Below are 23,920 nucleotides of genomic sequence, written 5' to 3' on the forward strand. Positions count from 1 at the left end.
ACGACAAATTTAGCCACTTTTTCACCTTTTCAGAACTTCATCATCACACACTACCAATGTGACTAGCACCTCACAGGCAGCCTCATGTATAAATCAGCAATTTTTCTCTTCCTTCTTCTGGATGCACCGTATTACTGATTCCTTCACACTGAACTCACACCTGGAGGGGCACAAGCCAGCCGCACATCTTCATCGGAAGGCACTGTGTCGCCTTCTCACTGAGAAGGCTGAGAAACACCAGGCAGCACTCCACCACTATGCTTGGGGCCACTTTAACCAGAACAACTCTCCAACAAAGAGCAAGAAAATGCAACAAAACAGACCAGAAACCCACGGCACTAAACAGACCGTGCAAAGGATGTGTTGCCAGTATGAGAGCGGAAACGAGAGGGCAGCATCCCCTCAGCTTCAGGTGGGAACGTGTACGTGGGGTGACTCAAGCCCATCGCCACTCCCTGCACGAGCATCCCCACAAAGGACCACACAAGCGCCCCCCAGTACTGGTTAGGGGGTCACAAATAAATCGTAGTGACTACACGAATCTTCACATACACACTCTTGTCAGTAGTGAGTATCCACTGTGTCCCCTTTCATTTTAAAATCAGTAGCATAATGTAGCTTTTTAAAAAACAAACTCCACAACCTTTTCATAAGTTACCTTTAAGCCAGTCCTCACCCTATGGTGCAGAGGTATTGACTGAAGTGGTCCCACTGTGCCATCACTGGATTTAAATAGTGATCACTGCAGGCCCACGTTTCCGGCACTTTACATGCAGTCTCAGCAGTGTCTGACATCCCTCCCTCTTCTAAAACCCCTTGCCCGCCTTGGCTTCTGTCGCAAATCTCCCCGTTTTCTCCAGTTCCTCTGAGCACTCACTTGCACTGTCCTCTGCTGCATCACCCCCCTTTGTCCTGAAACTGTGGAGTTCCTTCCCGCCCGGTCCTGGTCCCTCTTCTCTCTAGGGGATCCCAACCTTATTTAAGAACTTATTCTTAAACTCTACGTTATTCTGGTCCAAGTACTACTTTACAACTGTACAATGTTTTACCTATAATAGTTGCTTACAGACACTTGTTTGCAGTGACTTTTCTTAGTTGTAAATAATACTGTTAACTTGTTTCCATATAAATATTCTGGTGAATTACTAGTAAATAAGCAACCAAGTAACCAAGAAGAAAGCAAGGAAAAAAAGTGCTTCTGACTAATCCTTATTTTGAATAACCAGAAATGAAACAGCCAAAAAAATTTTTAAAATAAACATTATGTCTACAATCATCACTTTTAGTCAATATTGTACTCAAAGTCTCAGCCAGTGTTAAGACAGGGGAAAGAAGCAAAATAATTCTCATTATTTATGGACTATGTGATTGTTTTTATAGAAAATGGAAAACAATCATCAGATGAAATGCTTTAATGGACAAAGTAATATAACAATATATTTGGATTCACAGTCAATATAAAAATATAAAATATCATCAATATAAAAAAATAAAATATATTTATATATGCCAGCAACAAAAATTAGAAAATGAAATGGAGGAAAAGTATGCCATCTATGATAGGATCAAGATAAACACAAATACCTTGAAATAATCATGTTAGAAGGTATTATAGCATCTATGTGATATAAAACACCGCTGAGAGAAAACTTTTAATCCTGAAAAAATGATATATTTGTAGATTTTTAAGATGTGAATTCTCCAGTCATTGACACAGAGATTAACTGTAATCTCAGTAAAGATCTCAGAAGGTGTTGGTGGAAATTGACAAACGAATGCAGATATTTATATAAAAATACAAAGGGCCAAGAATAGTCAAGATAATTTGAAAAAGTAAAAAACTAGAGGACTATTATTTAAAATATTTATAAGTTTACAGTAGTTAAGACAATGTGGTATTTCCACAAAGATGGAAAATACACCAGTTGACTCTACAGAAAGTTCAAAAATTAACTTGCACATATATGTTTGATTTAGGGCAAAGATGGCACCACAGGGCTTTGGAGAAAGAATTACTTTTCAAGTAAATGACACTAAATCAGTTGGAGATGAAGAGGAAAAGAAAAATGGTATTGTGTTTTTTGACCACATGGCTATGAGACGACTAGAAATCAACTACAAGAAAAAAACTGCAAAAAAACACATGTGGAGACTAAACAGTATGCCACTAAACAACCAATGGATCACTGAAGAAGTCAAAGAGGAAATAAAAAAATACCTAGAGGCAAATGAAAACAAGAACATGATGATTCAAAACCTATGGGACACAGCAAAAACAGTTCAATGAGGGAAGTTTATAGCAATGCAAGCTTACCTCAGAAAACAAGAAAAATCTAAAAATAACCTAACCTTACACCTAAAGCAACTAGAGAAAGAAGAACAAACAAACCCCAAAGTTAGTAGGAGAAAAGAAATCGTAAAGATCATAAGTAAATGAAATGGAGACTAAAAAAATAATAGAAAAGATCAAAGAAACTAAAAAGCTGGTTCTTTGAAAAGATAAAGTTGATAAACCTTTAGCCAGACTCATCAAGAAGAAAAAGGGAGAAGGCTCAAATCAATAAAATTAGAAATGAAAAAGGAGAAGTTACAACCAACACCAGAGAAATAGAAAGAATCATAAGAGACTACTACAAGCAACTATATGCCAATAAAATAGACAACCTAGAAGAAATGGACAAACTCTTAGAGAGGTACAGTCTCCCAAGACTGAACCAGGAAGAAATAGGAAATATGAACAGACCAATTACCAGTACTGAAATTGAAACTGTGATTAAAAAACTCCCAACAACCAGAGTCCAGGACCAGATGGCTTCACAGGCAAATTCTATCAAACATTTAGATGGCTTCACAGGCAAATTCTATCAAACATTTAGAGAAGAGTTAGTTAATACCTGTGCTTCTGAAACCATTCCAAAAAACTGCAGAGGAAGGAACACATCCGAATTCATTCTATGAGGCCATCATCACCCTGATACCAAAACCAGCCAAAGATACCACAAAAAAAGAAAATTATAGGCCAGTATCTTTGATGAACATAGATGCAAAAATCCTCAACAAAATACTAGCGAACCAAATCGAACAGTATATTAAAAGGATCATACACCATGATCAAGTGGGATTTATCCCAGGGATGCAAGGATTCTTTAATATCCTTAAATCAATCAGTGTGATACACCACATTAACAGACTGAAGAATAAAAACCATATGATCAGCTCAATAGATGCAGAAAAAGCTTTTGATAAAATTCAACATCAATTTATGATAAAAACTCTCCTGAAAGTGGGCATAGAGGGAACCTACCTCAACATAACGAAGGCCATATACGACAAAACCACAGCTAACCTCATTCTCAATGGTGAAAAGCTGAAAGCATTTCCTCCAAGATCAGGAACAAGACAAGGTTGCCCACTCTTGCCACTTTTATTCAACATAGTTTTGGAAGTCCTAGCCACAGCAATCAGAGAAGAAAGGGAATCCAGATTGGAAAGGAAGATGTAAAACTGTCACTGCTTGCATATGACATGATACCATACATTAAAAAACCCTTAAGATACTACCAGAATACTACTGGAGCTCATCAATGAATTCAGTAAAGTTGCAGAATACAAACTTAATATACAGAAATCTGTTGTATTTCTGTACACTACAACAAACTATCAGAAAGAGAAATTAAGGAAACAATCCCATTTACCATTGCATCAAAAAGAATAAAATACCATTCATACTCTGGTTTCTCTTCAGATCATATAAATCTTTTGCCTTTTACTAAAGATTTCTGTGGAGAGGGGAAAAAAAAAAAAGAATAAGATACCTAGGAATAAACCTACCTAAAGAGGCAAAAGACCTGTACTCCAAAAACTACAGGATGCTGATGAAAGAAACTGAAGTTGACAGAGATGGACAGTTATACCATACTGTTGAACTGGAAGAATCAATACTGTTATAATAACCATACTACCCAAGGCAATCTACAGATTCAATGCAATCCCTATCAAATTACCAATGGCATTTTTCAAAGAACTAGACCAAAAAATTTTTAAATGTCTGTGAAACACAAAAGACCTCAAAAATAGCCACAACAATCTTGAGAAAGAAGAACAGAGCTGGAGGAATCACAGCTCCTTGACTTCAGACTATACTACAAAGCTACAGTAAATACTATGGTACTGGCAGAAAAACAGAAATATAGATCAATGGAACAGGATAGAAAGTCCAGAAATAAACCCACACACTTATGGTCAATTAATCTATGACAAAGGAGGCAAGAATATACATTGGAGAAAAGACAGTCTCTTCAATAAGTGGTGCTGGGAAAACTGAACAGCTACATGTAAAAGAATGAAATTAGAACATTCTCTAAGACGATACACAAAAAGAAACTCAAAATGGCTTAAAGACTAAAATATAAGTCATGACACCATAAAACTCCTAGGATAGAGTATTGGCAAAATATTCTCTTACACAAATCGTACAAACGTTTTCGTATGTCAGTCTTCCAAAGCAATAGAAATAAAAGCAAAAAGAAACAAATGGGACCTACTCAAAATTACAAGCTTTTGCACAGAAAGGAAACCATAAACAAAATAAAAAGATACCCTATGCACTGGGAGAAAATATTTGCAAATGATGCAATCAACAAGGGTTTAATTTCCAAAATATACAAACAGCTCGTAGAGTTTAATAACAAGAAAACAACCCAATCCAAAAATGGGCAGAAGACCTAAACAGACATTTCTCCAAAGAAGACAATACAGATGGTCAATAGGCACATGAAAAGATGCTCATTATCACTAATTATTAGAGAAATGCAAATCAAAACTACAATGACGTACCACCTCACACCAGTCAGAATGGCGATCATTAAAAAGTCTACAAATAATAAATGCTGGAGAGGATGTGGAGAAAAGTGAACCCTCCTACACTGTTGGTGGGAATGTAAACTGGTGCAGCCACTATAGAGAACAGTATGGGGTTTCCTCAAAAAACTAAAAATAGCACTACCATATGATCCAGCAGTCCCACTCCTGTGCATATATCCAGACAAAACTATAATTTAAAAAGATACATGCACCCCTGTGTTCGTAGCAGCACTATTTACACTAGCCAAGACATGGAAGCAACCTAAGTGTCCATCAACAGATGAACGGATAAAGAAGATGTGGTACAAATATACAATGGAATATTACTCAGCCATAGAAAAGAATGAAGTAATGCCATTTGCAGCAATATGAATGGACCTAGAGATGATCATACTAAGTGAAGTCAGAGAAAGACAAATATCATGATGTCACTTATATGTGAATGTAAAAAAAATTATAAAAATAAAATTACTTACAAAAAGAAATAGACTCACAGACTTAGAAAAGAAACTTATGATTACCAGAGGGCAAAGGGGGTGGGGGCGGGATAAATTAGGAGTTTGGGATTAGCAGATACAAATTACTGTATATAAAGTAGATAAACAACAAGGTCCTACTTTATAGCACAGGGAACTATATTCTTCAATATATTGTAATAACCTATAATGGAAAAGAATGTGAAAAAGAATAGACATATATATATGTAATACTGAATCAGTTTGCTGTATACCTGAAACTAACACAACATGGTAAATCAACTAATACTTCAATAAAAAGTTCTTTGTTTTGGGGGATAAAAAGAGGGAAAGAAAAATTAAAGGACATTGATGCCCTATACTAGCTCCTTACAACAATAATCAAATCTGGGTAAAAGCTAGAGAAAGATGAAACAGTATAACTCCTAGGAGATAAGGAGAGTATCTTTGTGACCCTGGCATAAGCAAAGATTTCTTAAACAGGACACAAAGAGCCATAAGCCTAAAGGAAACAAAATGATGAACTGATAATCTCTAAAAGTAGGAACTATTAAGAATGTGAAAAAAATAAAAGTAGAAAATACTGAGATGAAACCAGCAGATGACTCATATACTCCACATATAAAGGACTCTGGCAGGTCAGGCTGGCTAAACAGTTGAAAAGTGCCTTGAAAAACAGGAGCTCCATTGCCAGTAAACTTATGAAAAGGTGTTCAACGCCTGGATGGCCGGAAAAATGCAAATTCAAACAGCACTGAGCCATCACGTCACACGTACCGGAAAGGCTCAACTGAGAAAGACGGAACATGCCTCATGGGGGGCAGTGGGGACCATCTTACCCTCCTGGTGGGAATGTGCATTGGTCCAGCCACTTTGGAAATTCTCGGTATCTTCTAAAGGTCAACATCCTCTATGACCTAAGAATCCCACCTCTGTGGGGGAATAGGTACACATGTGCATCAAGAGACATGGATTCATAGGCTGTTCACAGCAGGGCCATTCTGAATAGCCCATCCCTGGAACAAACCAAATCTCCATCAACTGCTGAAGAGATCTGAACAAACCAAATCTCCATCAACTGCTGTACCAGGGACGACTATGCAGTGATATAAATGGATGAATCACTGCTTCCTGCAACAGGATGGACGGGTTTCCCACATGCAGTGTTCACTGTGAGAAGACAAATGCAAACTGTATGATTCCATCTGTATACATTCAAATACACGTAAAACAAATCTTCAATTTTAGAAGTCAGGAAACGGTGGTTACTATTCTGTGCTTAAGATGTTTGCACCTCCTGTGTGTATACCTTTTCATTTCCTTACATAAGATGTGTACATCTTCAGTATTATATTAATATGTTGTTTTATTAATATTAATATGTCACATTGACATACAATTCTAATTTGAAATTGATAAATACAGTCATCCTTTGGTACACACTGGGGAGTGGGGATTGGATCCACGCCCTGGATACCAAATTCCGAGGCTGCTCGAGTCCCACAGATAGCCCTTCGTATCTCTGGGTTCTGCATGCTTGGATTCAACCAACTGCCAATCTTAAACATAGTACACAATCCACAGTTGGTTGAATTCGCAGATACAGAACCCACTGATGTGGAGGGCTTGACTGTACAATAGATCAAATAAATTTTACAATTTAATATTAACTTAAAACTATCATTAAATGTCATAATATGGATATATTAACATAATTTTAATTTAATAATTAATATTCAATAAATAAAATTTAATTTAAATTAACATATGATAGTAATAAAACATTAACATGATTGGTAATGTTATTTTAGCTAGAGAATGAATTTCAGCAGCTTGGAAGAAAATTCTGGAACAAGAAGAGCTCCAACACCAATATCCCCAATGGCTTGTGAGCCGATACCCTGAGTAAAATAGCACTTCAGAAAAATAAGAAGAATATTTAAAACTGAATTCTTGAAACAATCTATTGTTTTTTGCTTAAAATAGTTTATGTCTTAAAATGCATAGAAGTGATAAATATAAAAATATATGTCAAGTAACTCTAAAAATACTATTTCAGTAATGCAAAATAAATATTCTAAGAGTACAGAAAACAAAGAAACAAAAGGAATTTATCCCAAAGAGAAAAAAGAATCTATTCTAAGGATGACTGTTCATTGCAGTATTGATTATAAGATGGAAATTCTGAAGGCACCTAAATGTTTGACTATAGTGGAATCATTATGACACATAATATCCATCAAGGCAGCCATTTAAAAATGTTATTAAAAATACTAACAATATAGAATGCAAATTAGTATTTTATGAAAATGTGTTGTGCTTTTACAAACACACACATATACATATAAAACAACTGAGTGAGAAACAGGGGTATAGGAGACTTCTGAAAGAAAATCCAGTAAAGTGCTATTTCCATGAAATGATATTGAGAAGAGAATCGGCTTTTTTATTCTATTTTCCAAATTATTTGCATTATAGGTCTTTTAATTTAGAACAAGAATTTACAGTGCAAAATAATGACTGTCTTAAGTGTTTGGGACACAAGATCAGCCTTCTAGGAAAGACATGAAGACAGGTCAATATCCCTGAAATGATAAAATGTAAGCAGCAGATTTCAGTATATGATACAGATTCCCTGGAATCAAAGGCAACCCATTCAGACTTCAGAAGAGCAAGGCATTTAATAATAATTTTTTAAAAGCATGCATGTGTTTTGTTCAGCTACTGTTTCCTTAATATCAATAGTGTGGCTTGACGGTGACGTTTGCACAAGCACCCTTACATCACAGCGCTCTTCAATGCAGACAACAAATATAAAAACTCTTAGAGGAAAACACAGGCAGAACACCCTCTGACACAAATCCCAGCAAAATCATTTTGATCCACCTCCTAGATTAATGAAAATAAAAACAGAAATAAACAAATGGGACCTAATTAAACTTAAAAGCTTTTGCACAGTAAAGGAAACCATAAACAAAATGAAAAGACAACCTACGGAATGGAAGAAAATATTTGCAAACGATGTGACTGACAAGGCACTAATCTCCAAAATATACAGACAGCTCACACAGCTCAATATCAAGAAAACAAACAACCCAGTGAAAAAAATGGGGAGAAAACCTAAATAGACAGTTCTCCAAAGACATACAGATGGCCAAGAGGCACATGAAAAGATGCTCAACATTGCTAATTATCAGAGAAATGCAAATCAAAACTACAATGAGATACCACCTCACACCAGTCAGAATGGCCATCATCAAAAAGTCTACAAACAATAAATGCTGGAGAGGGTGTGGAGAAAAGGGAACCCTCCTGCACTGTTGGTGGGAATGTAAATTGGTACAACCATTATGGAGAACAGTATGGAGGTTCCTTAAAAAACTAAAAATAGAGCTACCATATGATCCAGCAATCCCACTCCTGGGCATATACCCTGAGAAAACCGTAATTCAAAAAGAGTCATGTACCACAATGTTCACTGCAGCTCTATTTACAATAGCCAGGACATGGAAGCAACCTAAATGTCCATGAACAGATGAATGGATATAGAAGATGTGGTACATATATACAATGGAATATTACTCAGCGATAAAAAAGAATGAAATAATGCCATTTGCAGCAACATGGATGGACCTGGAGATGATCATACTAAGTGAAGTCAGACATAGAAAGACAAATATCATATGCTGTCGCTTATGTGTGGAATCTTAAAAAAATGATACAAATGAACTTATTTACAAGGCAAAAACAGACGCACAGAAAACAAACTTACGGTTACCAAAGGGGAAGGGTGGCCGGGAGGGATAAATTGGGAGATTGGGATTAACATATACACACTACTGTATATAAAATCGATAACTAATAAGGACCTACTGTGTAGCACAGGGAACTCTGCTCAGTATTCTGTAATAACCTAAATGGGAAAAGAATTTGAAAAAGAATACATGCGTGTATGTGTAAAACTGAATCACTTTGCTGTACACCTGAAACTAACAGAACACGGTTAATCAACTCGACTCCAATATAAACTAAAACTTAGCAAGAACAACAATAAATAAACAGAAGCATCTGCCCACCTTCGGTCTTTTTCCAGTACACCTTCACTTGCAGCTGGTTGTCTTGATAGAATGGAGCTCCGATTTCCAGGAGGCGAGTGGGCCGTCGTCTTTGAAACGGAGGCTGTATTTGCATCACACTTTTTCTAGTTTTCCCAAGTTGTTCTTCTACAACAAAGCACAACATTCTGATTTACTTGTTAAAAATAAATCTGTAACCTGATAGTAATCCCAGTGTATTTAATTTCACTCTGCTATTCATTCATATTTAGTGCCTGATTTTTAAAGTAAAATGTAACGTGACTACACGTTCCTTCCCGCTCAAGTTGATGACACCTCCCCCTTCATCACTCGCTGGAATGCATACCTAAAAGTAGACTGTATGTATTACACGGAATCCCCCGAACTTAAATTGGGAATCAACATACATTCACCAGCCCGGAAAGATGCTCTGATTTCAGTAATAGGTGGAAGTAGTATTTCTCACAATAGATAGATTTGTTTGCAGTTATGAAGTACATGAAGTAATAGTAAAATACCATCTCATGAAAACAGTATAGGTAGCTTTTCACAGAAGTACCAGCATCTTATGTTCCTCCATCTTTAGAGAGCCAGATGAGAATGTATATGGCTTAGTAGGAAGTATACCGAAAATTCCTGCCCTCAAATCTCTCCTTTACCAGTTCATTGATTTTAGAAGTTGCACATTTAGAAATTCCGTCCTTGGAGACAAGACTTTTCTGCTTTCAGAATTCCAAGTAGCCCTTTGAGAGATAACAGCTTAAGCTGTACTGATTATAAAGCAGTCAGAAATGTGTTATCAAAACTTTTCCGATAGAGCTGTGAGGTCTGCATTCTTGGGAAGGTGGGAGGAAGAGGGAAAGATGAGGATGAATGCAGAGAAATGCTGACCTGCGGTGAATCAGGAGAAGGAAAGGAAAACTGAGGACCCAGAAGAAAAAGTACATCGAATGTGTACTTCTCCTTACAGGGGTGTGCCTGTCAAACCGTCCATGCAATGGATCTGACTAAAAGGAATGGGATACTTACATTAGTTGGTACTTATATTTTAGTTTAAATAATTCAGATGAATGTTTGGATAACTCAGACATTTATTAGGTTAAGGATTCTGCACCCGAATCCAATGTGTGTATGAGGGGTTCCCCACACCATTAATTCTCAGACCCCAGCAGGGTGTCCTACAGTTCAACTCAATTCTGACAGTTTCTACCTGCAGACAGCATCAGATCCCACAGGGTAAGGGCTCAGTGCTATAAGACTGCCCCCCCCTTCAGATGCCAGTCACGAGTCCAGGCTGTCACCAGTTCTTCTGATGACCTGCTATAGATGGGGGGGTTCCAAAGACCCCTTCCTCAGATTCAAATAATTTGCAAGAGCAATTGACAGAACTCAGAGAAAAATTTTACTTGCTAGATTACCCGTTTATAATAAAAGGATATAACTCAGAAACCTAAGTGTCCATTGACAGAGGAATGGATAAAGAAGATGCAGTACATATATACAATGGAATACTACTCAGCCATAAAAAAAGAATGAAATAATGCCATTTGCAGCAACATGGATGGACCTAGAGATGATCATACTAAGTGAAGCAAGTCAGACAGAGAAAGACACATATCATACGATATCACTTACACGTGGAATCTAAAATATGACACAAATGAACTTATCTACGAAACAGAAACAGACTCACAGACATAGAAAATAACCTTATGGTTACCACAGGGGAAACGGGGGGAGCAGAGGGATAAATTAGGAGTTTGAGATTAAAACATACACACTACTCTGTATAAAAGAGATAACCAACAAGGACCTGCTGTATAGCAGAGGGAACTATACGCAATATTTTGTAATAACCTATAATGAAAAATAATCTGAACAAGAATATGTGCATGTGTATAACTGAATCACTGTGCTGTATACCTGAAACTAACACAACATTGTAAATCAACTATACTTCAATTTAAAAAAAGAAACAAACACAAAACCACAGACAACAGTAACAAAAAAGACTGTTCTAGGGATGAGGATCTATAACGTAGAAAAACTTGTGTAGAAATGTTCACATCAATATTGCTTGTCATGTAAGCTCATACTTAGCTCACGAAAACAAGAACATCTATCTTCAAAGTTAATGCCTAAGTATAAAATTTGATTTAGATACATGAAAAATGAGCGGGAAAAGAAGGATATAAGTCAGGAAGAGGCAGATGGAAGAGATGCACACGGCGGGGTGTGGGGAGAGGGGGCGGAGCTTCCACGTCTGAGGGTCTAAGGGAGTCACTCCCCCAGCCCGCGTTCACCACCCCAGAAGCTCTCTGAACCCCATCTTTTTGGATTTTTACAGAGGCGTCATCACACAGGCGTGCTGATTAAATTACCAGCCACTGATGACTGACCTCCGTCCTCAGCTCGCAGGTGGAGGTGGGAAGGGGAGACTGAAACTTCCAGGCTTCCAGTCACCCCTTGGTTCCTCTGGTGACTACCCACATCCCCAGCTGTTCTCGCCAATCACCTCTCTCACATCCCAGAAGACACCTTTCTCGCTCCTCCTCACTTAGGAAATTCCAAGAGCTCTGGGGGCCAGGAATGTGCCGAGACCAGATGGCAGGAGGCGCTGCTTCCCAGCCTGCAGACACCAGCGCAGCGAGCCTGGAGCCCAGAGGAGGGCCTGGGACGCGGAGCCCTCACAAGGCTCCGCCCCCAAATGCATCCCTTTCTTGACACTACCAGGCGGTTACAGAATCCTGCTGCTTACACCTAAAGCATTTTTTTTTTTTTTAATTAAAGGCTTAAGATTTTCACAAGCCCATTTATGCTTCTAATTCCTTTAAGAACCTGTGATGGGAAGAAGTCGCCAGCAGACTACCAAGACAGTTTAGATAACCGTGTTTAATCTCTCTGTGAATTCTGTCTTCCTGCTGTCTTTTATATGCCATGGAGACATTCATTTCTCATTACAGACGTAAGAACGTCTGAATATATATATATATTTTATATATATATTATATATATATTTATATATATATATGTATAAATATATATATATATATATATATATATATATATATATATATATCTCAAGATTGAATCTTTGCTGCTTTATTGAATATTTCCAGCACAGACACGCATGGACATGCCCCACCCGCCATGTAGGGACAGACGTGATAGTTCAGTCCTGGGAGGACATTCTTGACTCAGAGTGTGTCCTCCACTTTCAGCAGGAAACAAAAATGGAATAAAATTCATTCCTTCACATTCTGAAGAGGTGTGAGGTCTGATTTATTTATACTCTTTAATAGTCCTAAAAGTTAAAAGAATTGAGTGACTATGCTACTTCCCCAGATGTCAAAACTTTGATTACCTTTTCAGATTGAGCGACTCAGAGTATTTTCTCTCCACCCCATTTTTATTTTGGAGAGCTGGAAGTATATTCCAGTTGCATGGGGCAACTATAAAAAACATTTGGAATCTGCCAACCCTGGAAATACTCCCCCTGCCTCCAAAAAAGCAAGTTACATTTCCATTAAAGATAGCGTTATGTCTTTCCTCCTTCAAGGGACCCTTTTATAAAACTGTATGAACATTCAGGCTTTGCTTGCGTCGAAATATATATCATTAAAACACCTAGCAGCCCGCAGACCTGGAAAAATATAATTCAAAAAGTAATTTATATGCTGACATTTACTACACTCATTCCTATAAAATATAATTTCCCTTGCTTATACTATAAAGTTGTAATTATTCTTTACTTCTAGTTGCTTCATGATGAAATATATAGTGTTCTTGTAAAAGTCATATACTAGTGTTTATGAGATTATATATCAACATTGGGTTATAAAGAACATCCTGATACGTATTCAGCTATATCCTGCCTCATCCTTTGTAAAACCAGTCTCTTCTGTCGGCTACGCTGACACCCAAATAATATGTATTATGACAGGTACTTTGCACTATCCCTTCTTTTTTTATTTTTCTGAATCCACATGACAGGCATCAGTTAATCCTAGCATAAAGTGGCCTTTGGTAGGTTAACTATCATATCTCTATTGGTCAGGTAAAACGTTACCTCATGTTAAAAGATGATTAGAAAGTGACCTTAACGCTCAGCACCAGCGTCTTGCGGGAAGAGGAGTTGGCTGAGTGCGTAGGTAAGAGCGGGAATACCTGACTGATTTGGTTTCACAGGTGTTCCTGAAGCAGTGCTTACAGGCCACGCTTAGGCTTCTGGAGCGCGTGGGCTCTGACGGCTGCTGTGGGCACACAGGCGGACAGTCCCTGTTCTCTGACCTAGATGAGATCTTAGTTCAGCGGATGTACTTTCTAAGGGATGGGTCTAGACCCCACAGACTGGAATCTGTCATGTGCAAAAGGAAGGACACTTCCACCGGAGGTTCCAGAGGACAGGGGAAGACACTCAGGGGTGAAGGACAGATGTGTTTGTATCTGGGGGGATCTGAGTGGCTCACTGAGAGGGAAGAATTCAGACTATGTGATGCCATATGGTTTAAAGTGAGAGAGAAGGGTTTGTAATCATACTTGAGAGGAAGGGAGAAGGAGCTAATTAAAGAGGATGTCACCAGGTGTGTGGGGGGAGATGCTCCAGGAAGAAGAAGAAAGCCCTAGATGTGGTCTGGAGACCCAGAGTCTGTAACAGTTGTGTCTGTGGGCTGGACCATGAAGAGGTTCTCGATGACATGACTTCAGCAATGGCAAGCCGAAGCTGGGTTCTTCTTTCCTTGTTCTTGGTTGTGGGCAGAAACACATATTAAATTATGGGAGTTTGCAATCCCATACCAGTCTCTAATGGGGAAGGAATGTTGTTTACTGGAAAAGCCAGGAGACTAAAAGGCAAACTTATTTTACACAATAGAGGAAATCCCCACCACCAATAGAAAAAAAAAAAAAAAAAAAAAAAAAAGGGTCTTAGGAGAAGCAGACGTTCAAAGGATTTTGGTTTGAGAAGACATTTGGGGAGGAAAACATGGGAAAGCAATAAAGGATGAGATCCCTGGAGACTTGCAAAGAGAAGATGTAGGTGACAGTCTTGAGAGTGGAACTCAGGAGAGTAATCTGTGATATGGTGAATATTTTGGCAGCTGTCTACAAAATGGATATTGAAGAAAGAGTGGAAACAAATATTAATTAGGAGATTTTATAAGGTGACAATGGGCTGAACAAGGGCAAGAATTGGACAGATCCCACGCAGAATCTGAAATTAGAGTCAAAAGGACTTTCTAATGAACTGGATTTCTGAAGAGAAAGAAGAGCAAAGCATGACGAATGACCTCTATGGATGGCTTGAGCAAAAGGGGGAACGGTGGGAACTTCTGGGGCAGGAGAGCCTGGGAGAGGAACAGGTGTGAGAGGGAAGTGAAGAGCTTGGTTTTGGGGACGTTACATGCGAAGTGCCTGTTAGCCATCCCAGTGGAGGTGCTCAGCAGGCAGCTGAACACACACCTCTGCCTTCAGGGAGCATCAGGTGGGAGACACCGGGTGGCCTTCGCACGTGGATGGTCATGACACCCACGGGAGTCACTGAGGTCTCCCACGGAGGGAACTGCCCCCCCTCCATTCCCCACCCCCAAGCTGATTCTCTGCACAAACGATGCTCTCTTCCAACTCTGCGCTTGTGCGGGGTGACACCCTGTGCCCTGTGTCCCACGGAGCACCCATTCTTCAGGACCCAGGAGGAGCGCTGCGCTCTGGGTCCCCACCGCCACGTCTGTCCGTCTGCGCCAAGCTTCCCTGCAGCTCTGTGTGCAACGGACTGGTCTTTGTGTAATCATGTTGACATGTTTATCTCCCAAATTCAACAGTAGGCGCTTTGAAGGCGGAGATCGAAATGTGTCTAGGGCTGCAGTAATGTGTGTGTATGAGTGTGTTTGCACATGTATATGTACGCATGTGTGTATATACATGAACACACATACACATATAAATACATGGTACACATATACTATATAACGTACAGTCTATACAGTATATATATCCTACAGTGTACATATCTTTATACTATAATACAGTGTACAATGGTATAAGGTAGTAATTATTCCCATCATTAGACACAGTTTGATGAATGAATGGAAGACTGCATTAAAGAAATCAATGAATGGTGTGAATGTAAGTCGCAGCCACTATGGAAAACAGTATGGAGGTTCCTCGGAAAACTAAAAATAGAGTTGCCATATTATCCAGCAATCCCACTCCTGGGCATATATCCAGACAGAACTGTAATTCAAAAAGATACCTGCACCCCTATATTCATAGCAGCCCTATTTACAATAGCCAAGACATGGAAGCAACCTAAATGTCCATCAACAGATGAATGGATAAAGAAGATGTGGTGCATATATACAGTGGAATACTACTCAGCCATAAAAAGGAATGAAATAATGCTACTTGCAGCAACATGGATGGACCTAGAGATTGTCATACTAAGTGAAGTAAGTCAGAAAGAGAAAGATAAATACCAAGTGATATCACCTATATGTAGAATCTAAAATATGACTCACATGAACCTATCTACGAAACAAAAACAGACTCACAGACATAGAGAACAGACTTGTGGTTGCCAAGGGGGAGCAGAGGTGGGGGAGGGGTGGAGTGGGAGTTTGAGATTAGCAGAGGCAAACTATTATACATAGAATGGATAAACAACAAGGTCCTACCGTATAGTACAGGGAACTATATTCAATATCCTGTGATAAACCATAATGGAAAAGAACATGAAAAAGAATATATATGTAAAACTGAGTCACTTTGCTGTACACCAGAAATTAAACACAATATTGTAAACCAACTATACTTCAGTAGAATTCAAAAAAGAAATTGAGAGGCATCTTCCCCCAACCCTGCCACCTCCTGCCACCATTGAATTATAATCTCTGGGCATGGTACCCCACAAATAGCATTTTTACAAATAACTCTCTAGTTGACCATAATGTGCAACCAGGCTAAAGAAAAAAATGACTACAAGCGACTAAGCTATCGAAACTCTACATTTGTGATTTATTGTCCAATGAATATAAGGATTTTCTGGCCATGTTTCATGACACCTATAACACTAGTATTGACTTATGTCTCATTCTTCCTCTCAGCTGAAAGCTGTCTCTAACGCATAGTATCTTGCCTTTAACATGCCACGTGCTCCATAAATGTTGTCATAGATATTACTAAATCTGACTCTAAAATTACTCTCGACATTGATTCATAATCATATAACAGGCATATTGGTCCTGTTTACAAACTGTAAGATTGGACCTCCCTAAGAACAGTCAAGCTGAAATTAGGCACACAAATTAATGCTGTTAAAACTGAATTGTGTAACGGTGGTTTTAACCAACAAGGACCTACTGTATAGTGCAGGGAACTCTGCTCAATAGTCTGTAATAACCTAAATGGGAAAAGAATTTGAAAAAGAAGAGATACAGGTATATATATAACTGAATCACTTTGCTGTACACCTGAAACTAACACAACATTGTTAATCAACTAGACTCCAATATAAAATAAAAATTTTAAAGATACAGAAAAGATACATGCACCCCTGTGTTCATAGCAGGCACAGTCACAGCACAGCACAGCCAAGACATGGAAACAACCTAAATGCCCATCAACAGAGGAATGGCTAAAAAGAAGATGTGGTACATATATATACAATGGAATGCTACTCAGCCATCAAAAAGCATGAAATAATGCCATTTGCAGCAACATGGATGGACCTAGAGATTATCATACTAAGTGAAGTCAGTCAGAAAGAGAAAGACAAATACCATATGATATCACTTACATGTGGAATCTAAAATATGACACAGATGAACCTATCTATGAAACAGAAACAGAATCACGGACATAGAGAACACAGTTGTGGTTGCCAAGGGGGAGGGGGTGGGGGAGGGATGGAGTGGGAGTCTGGGGTTAGCAGATGCAAACTATTATATAGAGAATGGATAAACAACAAGGTCCTACTGTAGAGCACAGGGCACTATATTCAATCTCCTGGGATAAACCATAATGGAAAAGAATATATATGTGTGTGTGTGTGTGTGTGTGTGTGTGTGTGTGTATAACTGAGTCACTTTGCTGTACAGCAGAAATTAACATTGTAAATCAACTCTGCTTCAATAAAAAATATTGATAAAAAAATCAGTGAAGTTACTAAACACATAGAAATGTTTCCATGAGAATTTTTCTGTAAAAGTTGTACTGTATGCAAACTTATACATAGAAATAGTAGACTTTTCAAATCCATTTAATCTCCAAAAGGACTATTTCTCAAATAGGTAGGAAGCTCTGTTTCTGGAACTATTTCGAAAGCATCATTTCAAATGGACCTGCTCGTTTGGATCGTACTGTTTCCCAAGTGGTAGAAGATAATTATGGGCAATCCCTGCATCTAACAATGCGGAGCCAGCCTTGCCTTTCCTAAATTCAACAAGCTTGTCACACCTTCCGTGTCTGACCAGGCCCCGTGCCGGGATGAAAGGCAGATCCCACGGGACCCTGCAAGCCTGGGGAAGCAGCACCCGCGGAGACCCCTGGCGGCCTCTCTCGGGCTCGCCTTCTATCTGCCCGTCCCCAGGTCCCTGGCCAGGAGCTTCCCCGCAGCTCTTCTCAGCAGTCCCCACCTCGGAGCAAAGCCAGAAACACCACGTCACGCATTTTCCAGCTCAGAGATGAGTGTCTCATAAGACTCTCCTCTTGCTTTGCTCAGTTCACGGCAAACAGACTAGTTTAGAACCACTGGCAACAAGGAAACGGGAATGGGAATGATTTAGTCACTGCCCCCAGTGGAGAATTAGGTAGCCTTTGGCAGTAATTGTGACCACTGTGTAAAACCAGTAAAAAAAAAAACAAAAAACAAAAAACGGCACGTCGCATTCTTAGGAGGGAAGCAACAGTTTCTAACAGTTTAACTGTACGGGTCCTCCTTAAAAACAAGTACGCATACGCATAAGGACCCCAAATCATGTAAGTATAAACATTTGTTCGAATGAGACACGCTTTCTTCTTAAATTTCCATTACGACACCGAAATATTGCACATAAAACGGATAAAAATCCTAAGAAAAACTCAAAGGTAAAATTTGTACACATCCTAGTTCAAAGGACATATTTCCATGTACACTGGTGTGAAGGTTCTCCAGGTAAAGACTGCAAGTGAGAAGAAGGCACTCGGAGCACTTACTGTTGTGGACGGCGTGTGTGGACGTGAAGTGGAGGGAGGCCTTGGCGCTCTTGAGGCGCGTCTGGCCCCAGTAGGTGACAGCCTGCAGCTCCACCGTGTAGACGCAGTTGGGCTGCAGCGGCTCGAGGGTCACAGAATTCTGAGACTGCAGGTGGAGGGACACACACAGACGCTGTTACAAGCCTCGCCGCCTCTCCGCTTCCCTGCACAGCGGCTGTGCCCTCCTGAAGCACACCAGCCCCTCTCTGATGTCTGCCCGGACTGTCTAAGATCACAAATCGTTCTACATCTTTAGCATCTGAAAATCCACTTTTACCGTGGATCAAAATAAATGTCATACAGAAGCACAAACGCGTTTTTTTTGAAATTGTATTCCTAATCCCATTATTGGATGCTTTCCAGTAGCAAGAAAATGAATAATTCTGTCCCCTCACTCCTTACTAGATAGATACCACCTTACAGAGAGAAGACAGCTGTAAAGGCTCGTGTTAGCACACACCTGGAAGGATTATGAATTGGCATTCCCTGTATTTCTCTGATTTTATCCTAAATCTTCCATGAGTAAATTTCCACCAAAAGTTGTGAGAAAAATCAACCTGACAAAATGCTTAAAGCACTTTTTTATGGCTTGCAGGTATGATAATAAAGTCCCTTACAAGTACTCGGAATTAAGAGAAATAAGGTTGTTGTCTTAGAATTCAAACATCCATCAAAATATAGTACATGTGACATCACATGGCCCTAAATGGTCTAATTGGTGGTATTAACATCTATGAAGGGAAAAACGTGTCCATCACTAATGCGACAGCAGACATCAGGCAGGCAGTGAGTAGCACGTGCTTTCCCGCAGAGAGTAGGCCAGTTGTATGCGCTCATCGTGCTACGTGAAGATATCGTCATCTGAAATTGTCAAGTGCTGAATCACATAAGCCGGTCCCTCATTTAAATACCACAATGACCTGTCGGACTTCTCCGCATCATTTTGGGTCACGTGAGATCTCTTTTCAGGGAGAGAACATGATTTCCATGGGCATTTCAGAGCCGTGAGTACAACGCCCCCTGTAAATTAACAGATGGCACCCTTACATGATTCGGGCTTCTGAGGGATCAGTCATCGGAACTCGGCCACCTTCCAGCAGGTCAGCTCTGGACGGCGGGAAGGACTGCACTTCCAGAAGCGGAGGCTGAGAGGCAGGTTCCGGACCGTGGTCCCTGTTCCCAGGTGAGGCTGGGCCACCTCTCAGCCTCACCCACTGGGGTATTAACCGTGCATTTTCGTGCCCTTTCTTCCTTTTACCTACCGTATGTCTATGAACTACCAAGTCCCAATTTTTTTTAGTTAGGGTTTCTTGTTATGTTCTATATCACTCTTCCTAAACTATTACCTTCAAACAAGTAAAATAAAATTCACTTTTGAAAGAGCATTTCCTTGAAAAGCCCCACTCCTCTCAGTTATCATGGATATTAGGATGGACTCTTAGGAAATGAAAAGACATTGATCCCCAAGAAGAAAATTTCACAATTTCTCATGTTCTTCTATATGTTTCCAATTTCTGATCCTAATTCTCAGTTGGTCAAATTTTAATATTGAGAAGTTTAATGAGTCACATGACCTACAGCTTGCCTCTTGTGGATCCAAAAAAACACGTCACTCATAAGATAGTGACCTATGATTAAGGCTACTCTGGGCCTGTTAACAATTATAATTAAATTTGCAGTTCATTTTTTATTTATCTAATTGACATATACTGGAAATAAATTGCAAACTTCCCTACTAATCCTTGATGCTGTTTGGTTATTAAGGGCATGTCGGGGGCAGGGGGCTGTCAGCATTTCATCACATCACTTTTTGCTTTCCATCCCTGTGATTTCACAGCTTTATCTCTTTCAGCACTTTCTGTGAGATAAGCACACATTACCAATGGTCACTTGTTGCAAAGTCCTACAAAATAAAAGCTGGAACTGTCAGAAAGTTTCTTGAAAATAAAGCCAAAACAGTATCACAGCTAAATATCAGTGATATGGACCTGTGGAGACATGTTTTATAATTCTCAATGGCACAGATATTGGAATCTTCAGTGCAAAAAAAAAAAAAAAGGTCTTGCTGTCCTTCTAAAGCACTTTCAAACATTTATTTATTTACAGAATTTGACCTTATGAATTAGGGGGAAAGGTGTTAAGTTTTATAACAACAAGATGAAGGAATGTGTACTAAAAGGACACTGAACACTCATTTTTATGCATTAAACGTTCCATATGATGCAAAATGTTCAGTGTTATAGAGCTCTCATTGCATAAAACGGTTCAGTGAAGATTTTATTTCTCGGCCTGTGGAAAATAAGCCATTCCAAGTTCTTTTAATCAATAAGAAAAGTATATCGTCAAACGTGCATTTTCTAAACTGTTTCCTGTCGCACTGATTAGATTATAGATGGGAGCACCTCACAATACACAACTGAAAAGCCATGAACATTTACTCTTCAGTTTACAAGGATCTCTTCAGAAAAAAAGACCTAAATGTCAAGGACATTTTGAATTGTCTCCTTTTCAATGGCTAGGCAGGTAAGATGGAGACATTTTTGTTCCTCTGATTTCCGGAGTGGTGCCAGCCATGTGGATATGAGTAAGTCAACAGACTAAATTCAGCTGTTGTCACCTAAAACGTGCACGGCTAAACGGCTGGCGTGGTCCTCTGTTTTCCGAACTTCCTCGGTCCCAGGGGAGGGATGATGGGAACCTGCCCCTCACCCGTCCCTCTCTGTGGCTCAGCCGAGGCCACTCTCAGACCAGGTGCCCGAGTCCAAACACCGCTGTGAGGAGACGGGCCTCCTCCCCCAGTTCTCACTCACCCCACCCGTGGTCTTCCTCCTCCTCTTCTTCGTTGGCACCAGCGACTTGCCGCTGACCGTCCAGCTCCAGAACACTTTGTAGTGATGCACTGGGATGTCTGGTTCCTCGGGGAGATCCCAAACGATCGTCACAGCCACGCTTCCGTCACTGTGGATGGTGGAGTTTGCAAGCCGGAGGTTGGCTGGGGCCGGTGGTGCCGATGGATCTGAAATCCCAGGAGAAAGACACAAGGGCCCAGGATGACCACAAAAGCATCGTCTCTGTACATGTAATGACTACAGGGTCGATGCAGGAAGACTGCCCTTGATATGGAGAATAGCTGAAGACAAGCACTAAGGAAGATCCCCTTCTTAAGCCTCAAATTGAAATACAGCCTATAGAACCGTAAGATCAATGTGTTTGGGCCCTATTTGTAATCTAGGCATTTCCATACCACTACAACCCAGCCAAATTTTCATTGTACCGAAATTGATTAAGTTCTGTAAAACACGGTCAAATTCCATTTAGGTTGGTTGGCATTAAATAGGTCAGCAAAGTTGAAATGCCTTTGAAAATTCTGAAAAGAAAAGACAGAAATCTAGGACCAGCTCATTCGAGTAACTGCTTTCATCCGAGTGGTCCTGGAGCTTTAGATCCTTGAATCAAAAGTTAAGAGTGACATGAAAACATCAGCAAAAACAAACCTTTTTTTTTTTTTATCCACATTACAAAGTGGATGACAGACAGGTAAGTAACATTTTTATAATTTCACCATTTCTAGTTTGTCGCATAAACCAAAACCGTCTCAGCTGTCAAGAGAGAGATTAGGTTCTGGAATGATTTCTCTACAAACCTCCATTTGAAATATATATACGAAGATGACTAAGTACGTGTAAAGCTGAGGGTCTTTCCTTCATTTTTTTGCCACAAATTGAGCAAGTATAGATGCCGCTCACCACAAATGATTTACAGATGGTTTTGTTTTAAGACGCCTGCCCGGGAAAATGCTGTCAATAATTCTAATTATAATACCATCTGCATCAGAGGGGCAAAGAAGCTATATCTAACTCCATATAAATGAAGAAGACTGGGGAAAAATACCCATGTTTTTACTCTTAGGATGGTTTGTGTTTCGGGGATGATGGAAACATGAGTTATTTTTTAAAAATCTGTTGCTTTTCTGTAAGATAGATAAGTTCTGGAGGTGTGGTGGGCTGTGTAATTTTTGAAAGCTTTGTAGTTGCTTTCCTAGGCTAATGGCTCATCCAAAGCACATTACGTGACATGCTTGACCAAGGTGGTTCTCAAACAGTCACCATGAGGAACCCTCTGGGAGCGCCCAAGACTTATACTGAGGTACGCTGACTCAGTGAGTGCAGGTGTGGCCCATCGATGTATTCACGTGAAATATATATTTATGTTTTATGTAAAATACACACTTATGTAAAGCACACACGTTACTCTGAAGTAGACGATCCGCAGGTCAGAAGCTGAACAGTCCTACAGCTGGTGGCAGCCAAGCAAAGGTGTAAACAGCCCTTGGCTCCCGCGAGGAGGGAAGTGCTGGGTCCTGTTATCACGGGCTCAGGAGGCACGGCCTTCCTTGCTCTGCTGCTTCCGCAGAGCCCCTGGGAGCCCCACTCTGGTCATCCCCACGGAGGCGCCACACACCTCACTGCTTTCACCTTCCATCATGGTCTCCGCTTGCCTCCACTCCCCACTGGCTGTCCCTCTGGTCCCTGGTCCCTCCTCAGCCTCCCCCTCCTGACCTCCCCCCTCCCACCGTCGCTAAGCGGGGGAGGATCCAGCCTCTGAACTCGGGGGCCTCTTGGCATCTATACCCAATCTCTAGAGATCTCACCAGTCACAGCTTTCAAAAGTCTTTGTGCGGATAACTCTCAAAGGTATGGCTTCAACACAGACTTTGCCCCTGAACTTGGATTCAAGTACTAAAGGGTCTTTGCATCAGCTACACTTGGAGGTCTCCGAGGCAGCCTGAAAGTAATGTGGCCAAGACCAAAGTCCCCCTCCCTCCCAGCCCCTGCTCCCCACCACAGACACCCCGTCTCAGGAGACACAAATGCCTCTTTCCTGCTACTCCCGCCCCAGACCTTGGGTCGTGTACTTCTTCTGCTTTCATTCTGTGAGCTAGCAGTACCTTCAAAAATCTATCTGGAATCTTACTGTTTCCAGCCGAATAACACTGTGTGCCAAGCCTTTGTCTTTTCCCCCGATTACTGCAAAGGCCTCCGAGCCTTTCTCACCACGGCAGCTGGTGATTCTTTCCGACACAAGCTGAGGCTCCTCAGCCTGGAAGCTCTCGATGGCCTCCAGTCTCATTTAGAGCCAACGTGCTAGCCCCCTCCCCAAAGTCCTGTGCATTCTTACCACACACAGCCTCCCAAACCTCCTTTCCTGTCCCCACCTGATCCTGCTGTCCTGGCCACGCTGGTTCCCATCTGATTACGTGGAGATGAAAACCAGGAG

At 40.3% G+C, this 23,920-nt stretch overlaps 1 protein-coding gene, 1 long non-coding RNA gene and 1 pseudogene across 17 annotated transcripts in view; 2 read left to right on the plus strand and 1 right to left on the minus strand.

Moving 5' to 3' along the window:
- LOC132356824 (uncharacterized) overlaps window positions 1–23,920 on the plus strand; it is a 551,323-nt gene that overhangs the window by 513,332 nt on the left and 14,071 nt on the right. For 11 of the 16 annotated variants that reach the window (XR_009500095.1, XR_009500102.1, XR_009500103.1 and 8 more), the window contains one exon: window positions 11,763–12,380. The exons of 3 other annotated variants lie outside the window; for them this stretch is intronic. This is a non-coding gene — a long non-coding RNA (uncharacterized LOC132356824). Of the gene's footprint in view, window positions 1–1,977; window positions 5,349–11,762; window positions 12,381–23,920 lie in introns of those variants that run through there. 2 more of the 16 variants (XR_009500097.1, XR_009500098.1) reach the window with 2 other exon arrangements.
- ANOS1 (anosmin 1) overlaps window positions 1–23,920 on the minus strand; it is a 190,004-nt gene that overhangs the window by 8,280 nt on the left and 157,804 nt on the right. Inside the window, exons 7-9 of the mRNA XM_059909897.1 lie at window positions 21,454–21,659; window positions 18,605–18,749; window positions 9,416–9,562 (exon numbers count right to left, since the gene is read on the minus strand). Coding sequence (XP_059765880.1) covers window positions 9,416–9,562; window positions 18,605–18,749; window positions 21,454–21,659 — 498 coding nt within the window. The remainder of the gene's footprint in view (window positions 1–9,415; window positions 9,563–18,604; window positions 18,750–21,453; window positions 21,660–23,920) is intronic.
- On the plus strand, window positions 3,726–3,818 carry LOC132358072 (U5 spliceosomal RNA; annotated as a pseudogene).

The sequence above is a fragment of the Balaenoptera ricei genome, chromosome X (assembly GCF_028023285.1).
Source record: "Balaenoptera ricei isolate mBalRic1 chromosome X, mBalRic1.hap2, whole genome shotgun sequence".
Lineage (NCBI taxonomy): Eukaryota > Metazoa > Chordata > Mammalia > Artiodactyla > Balaenopteridae > Balaenoptera > Balaenoptera ricei.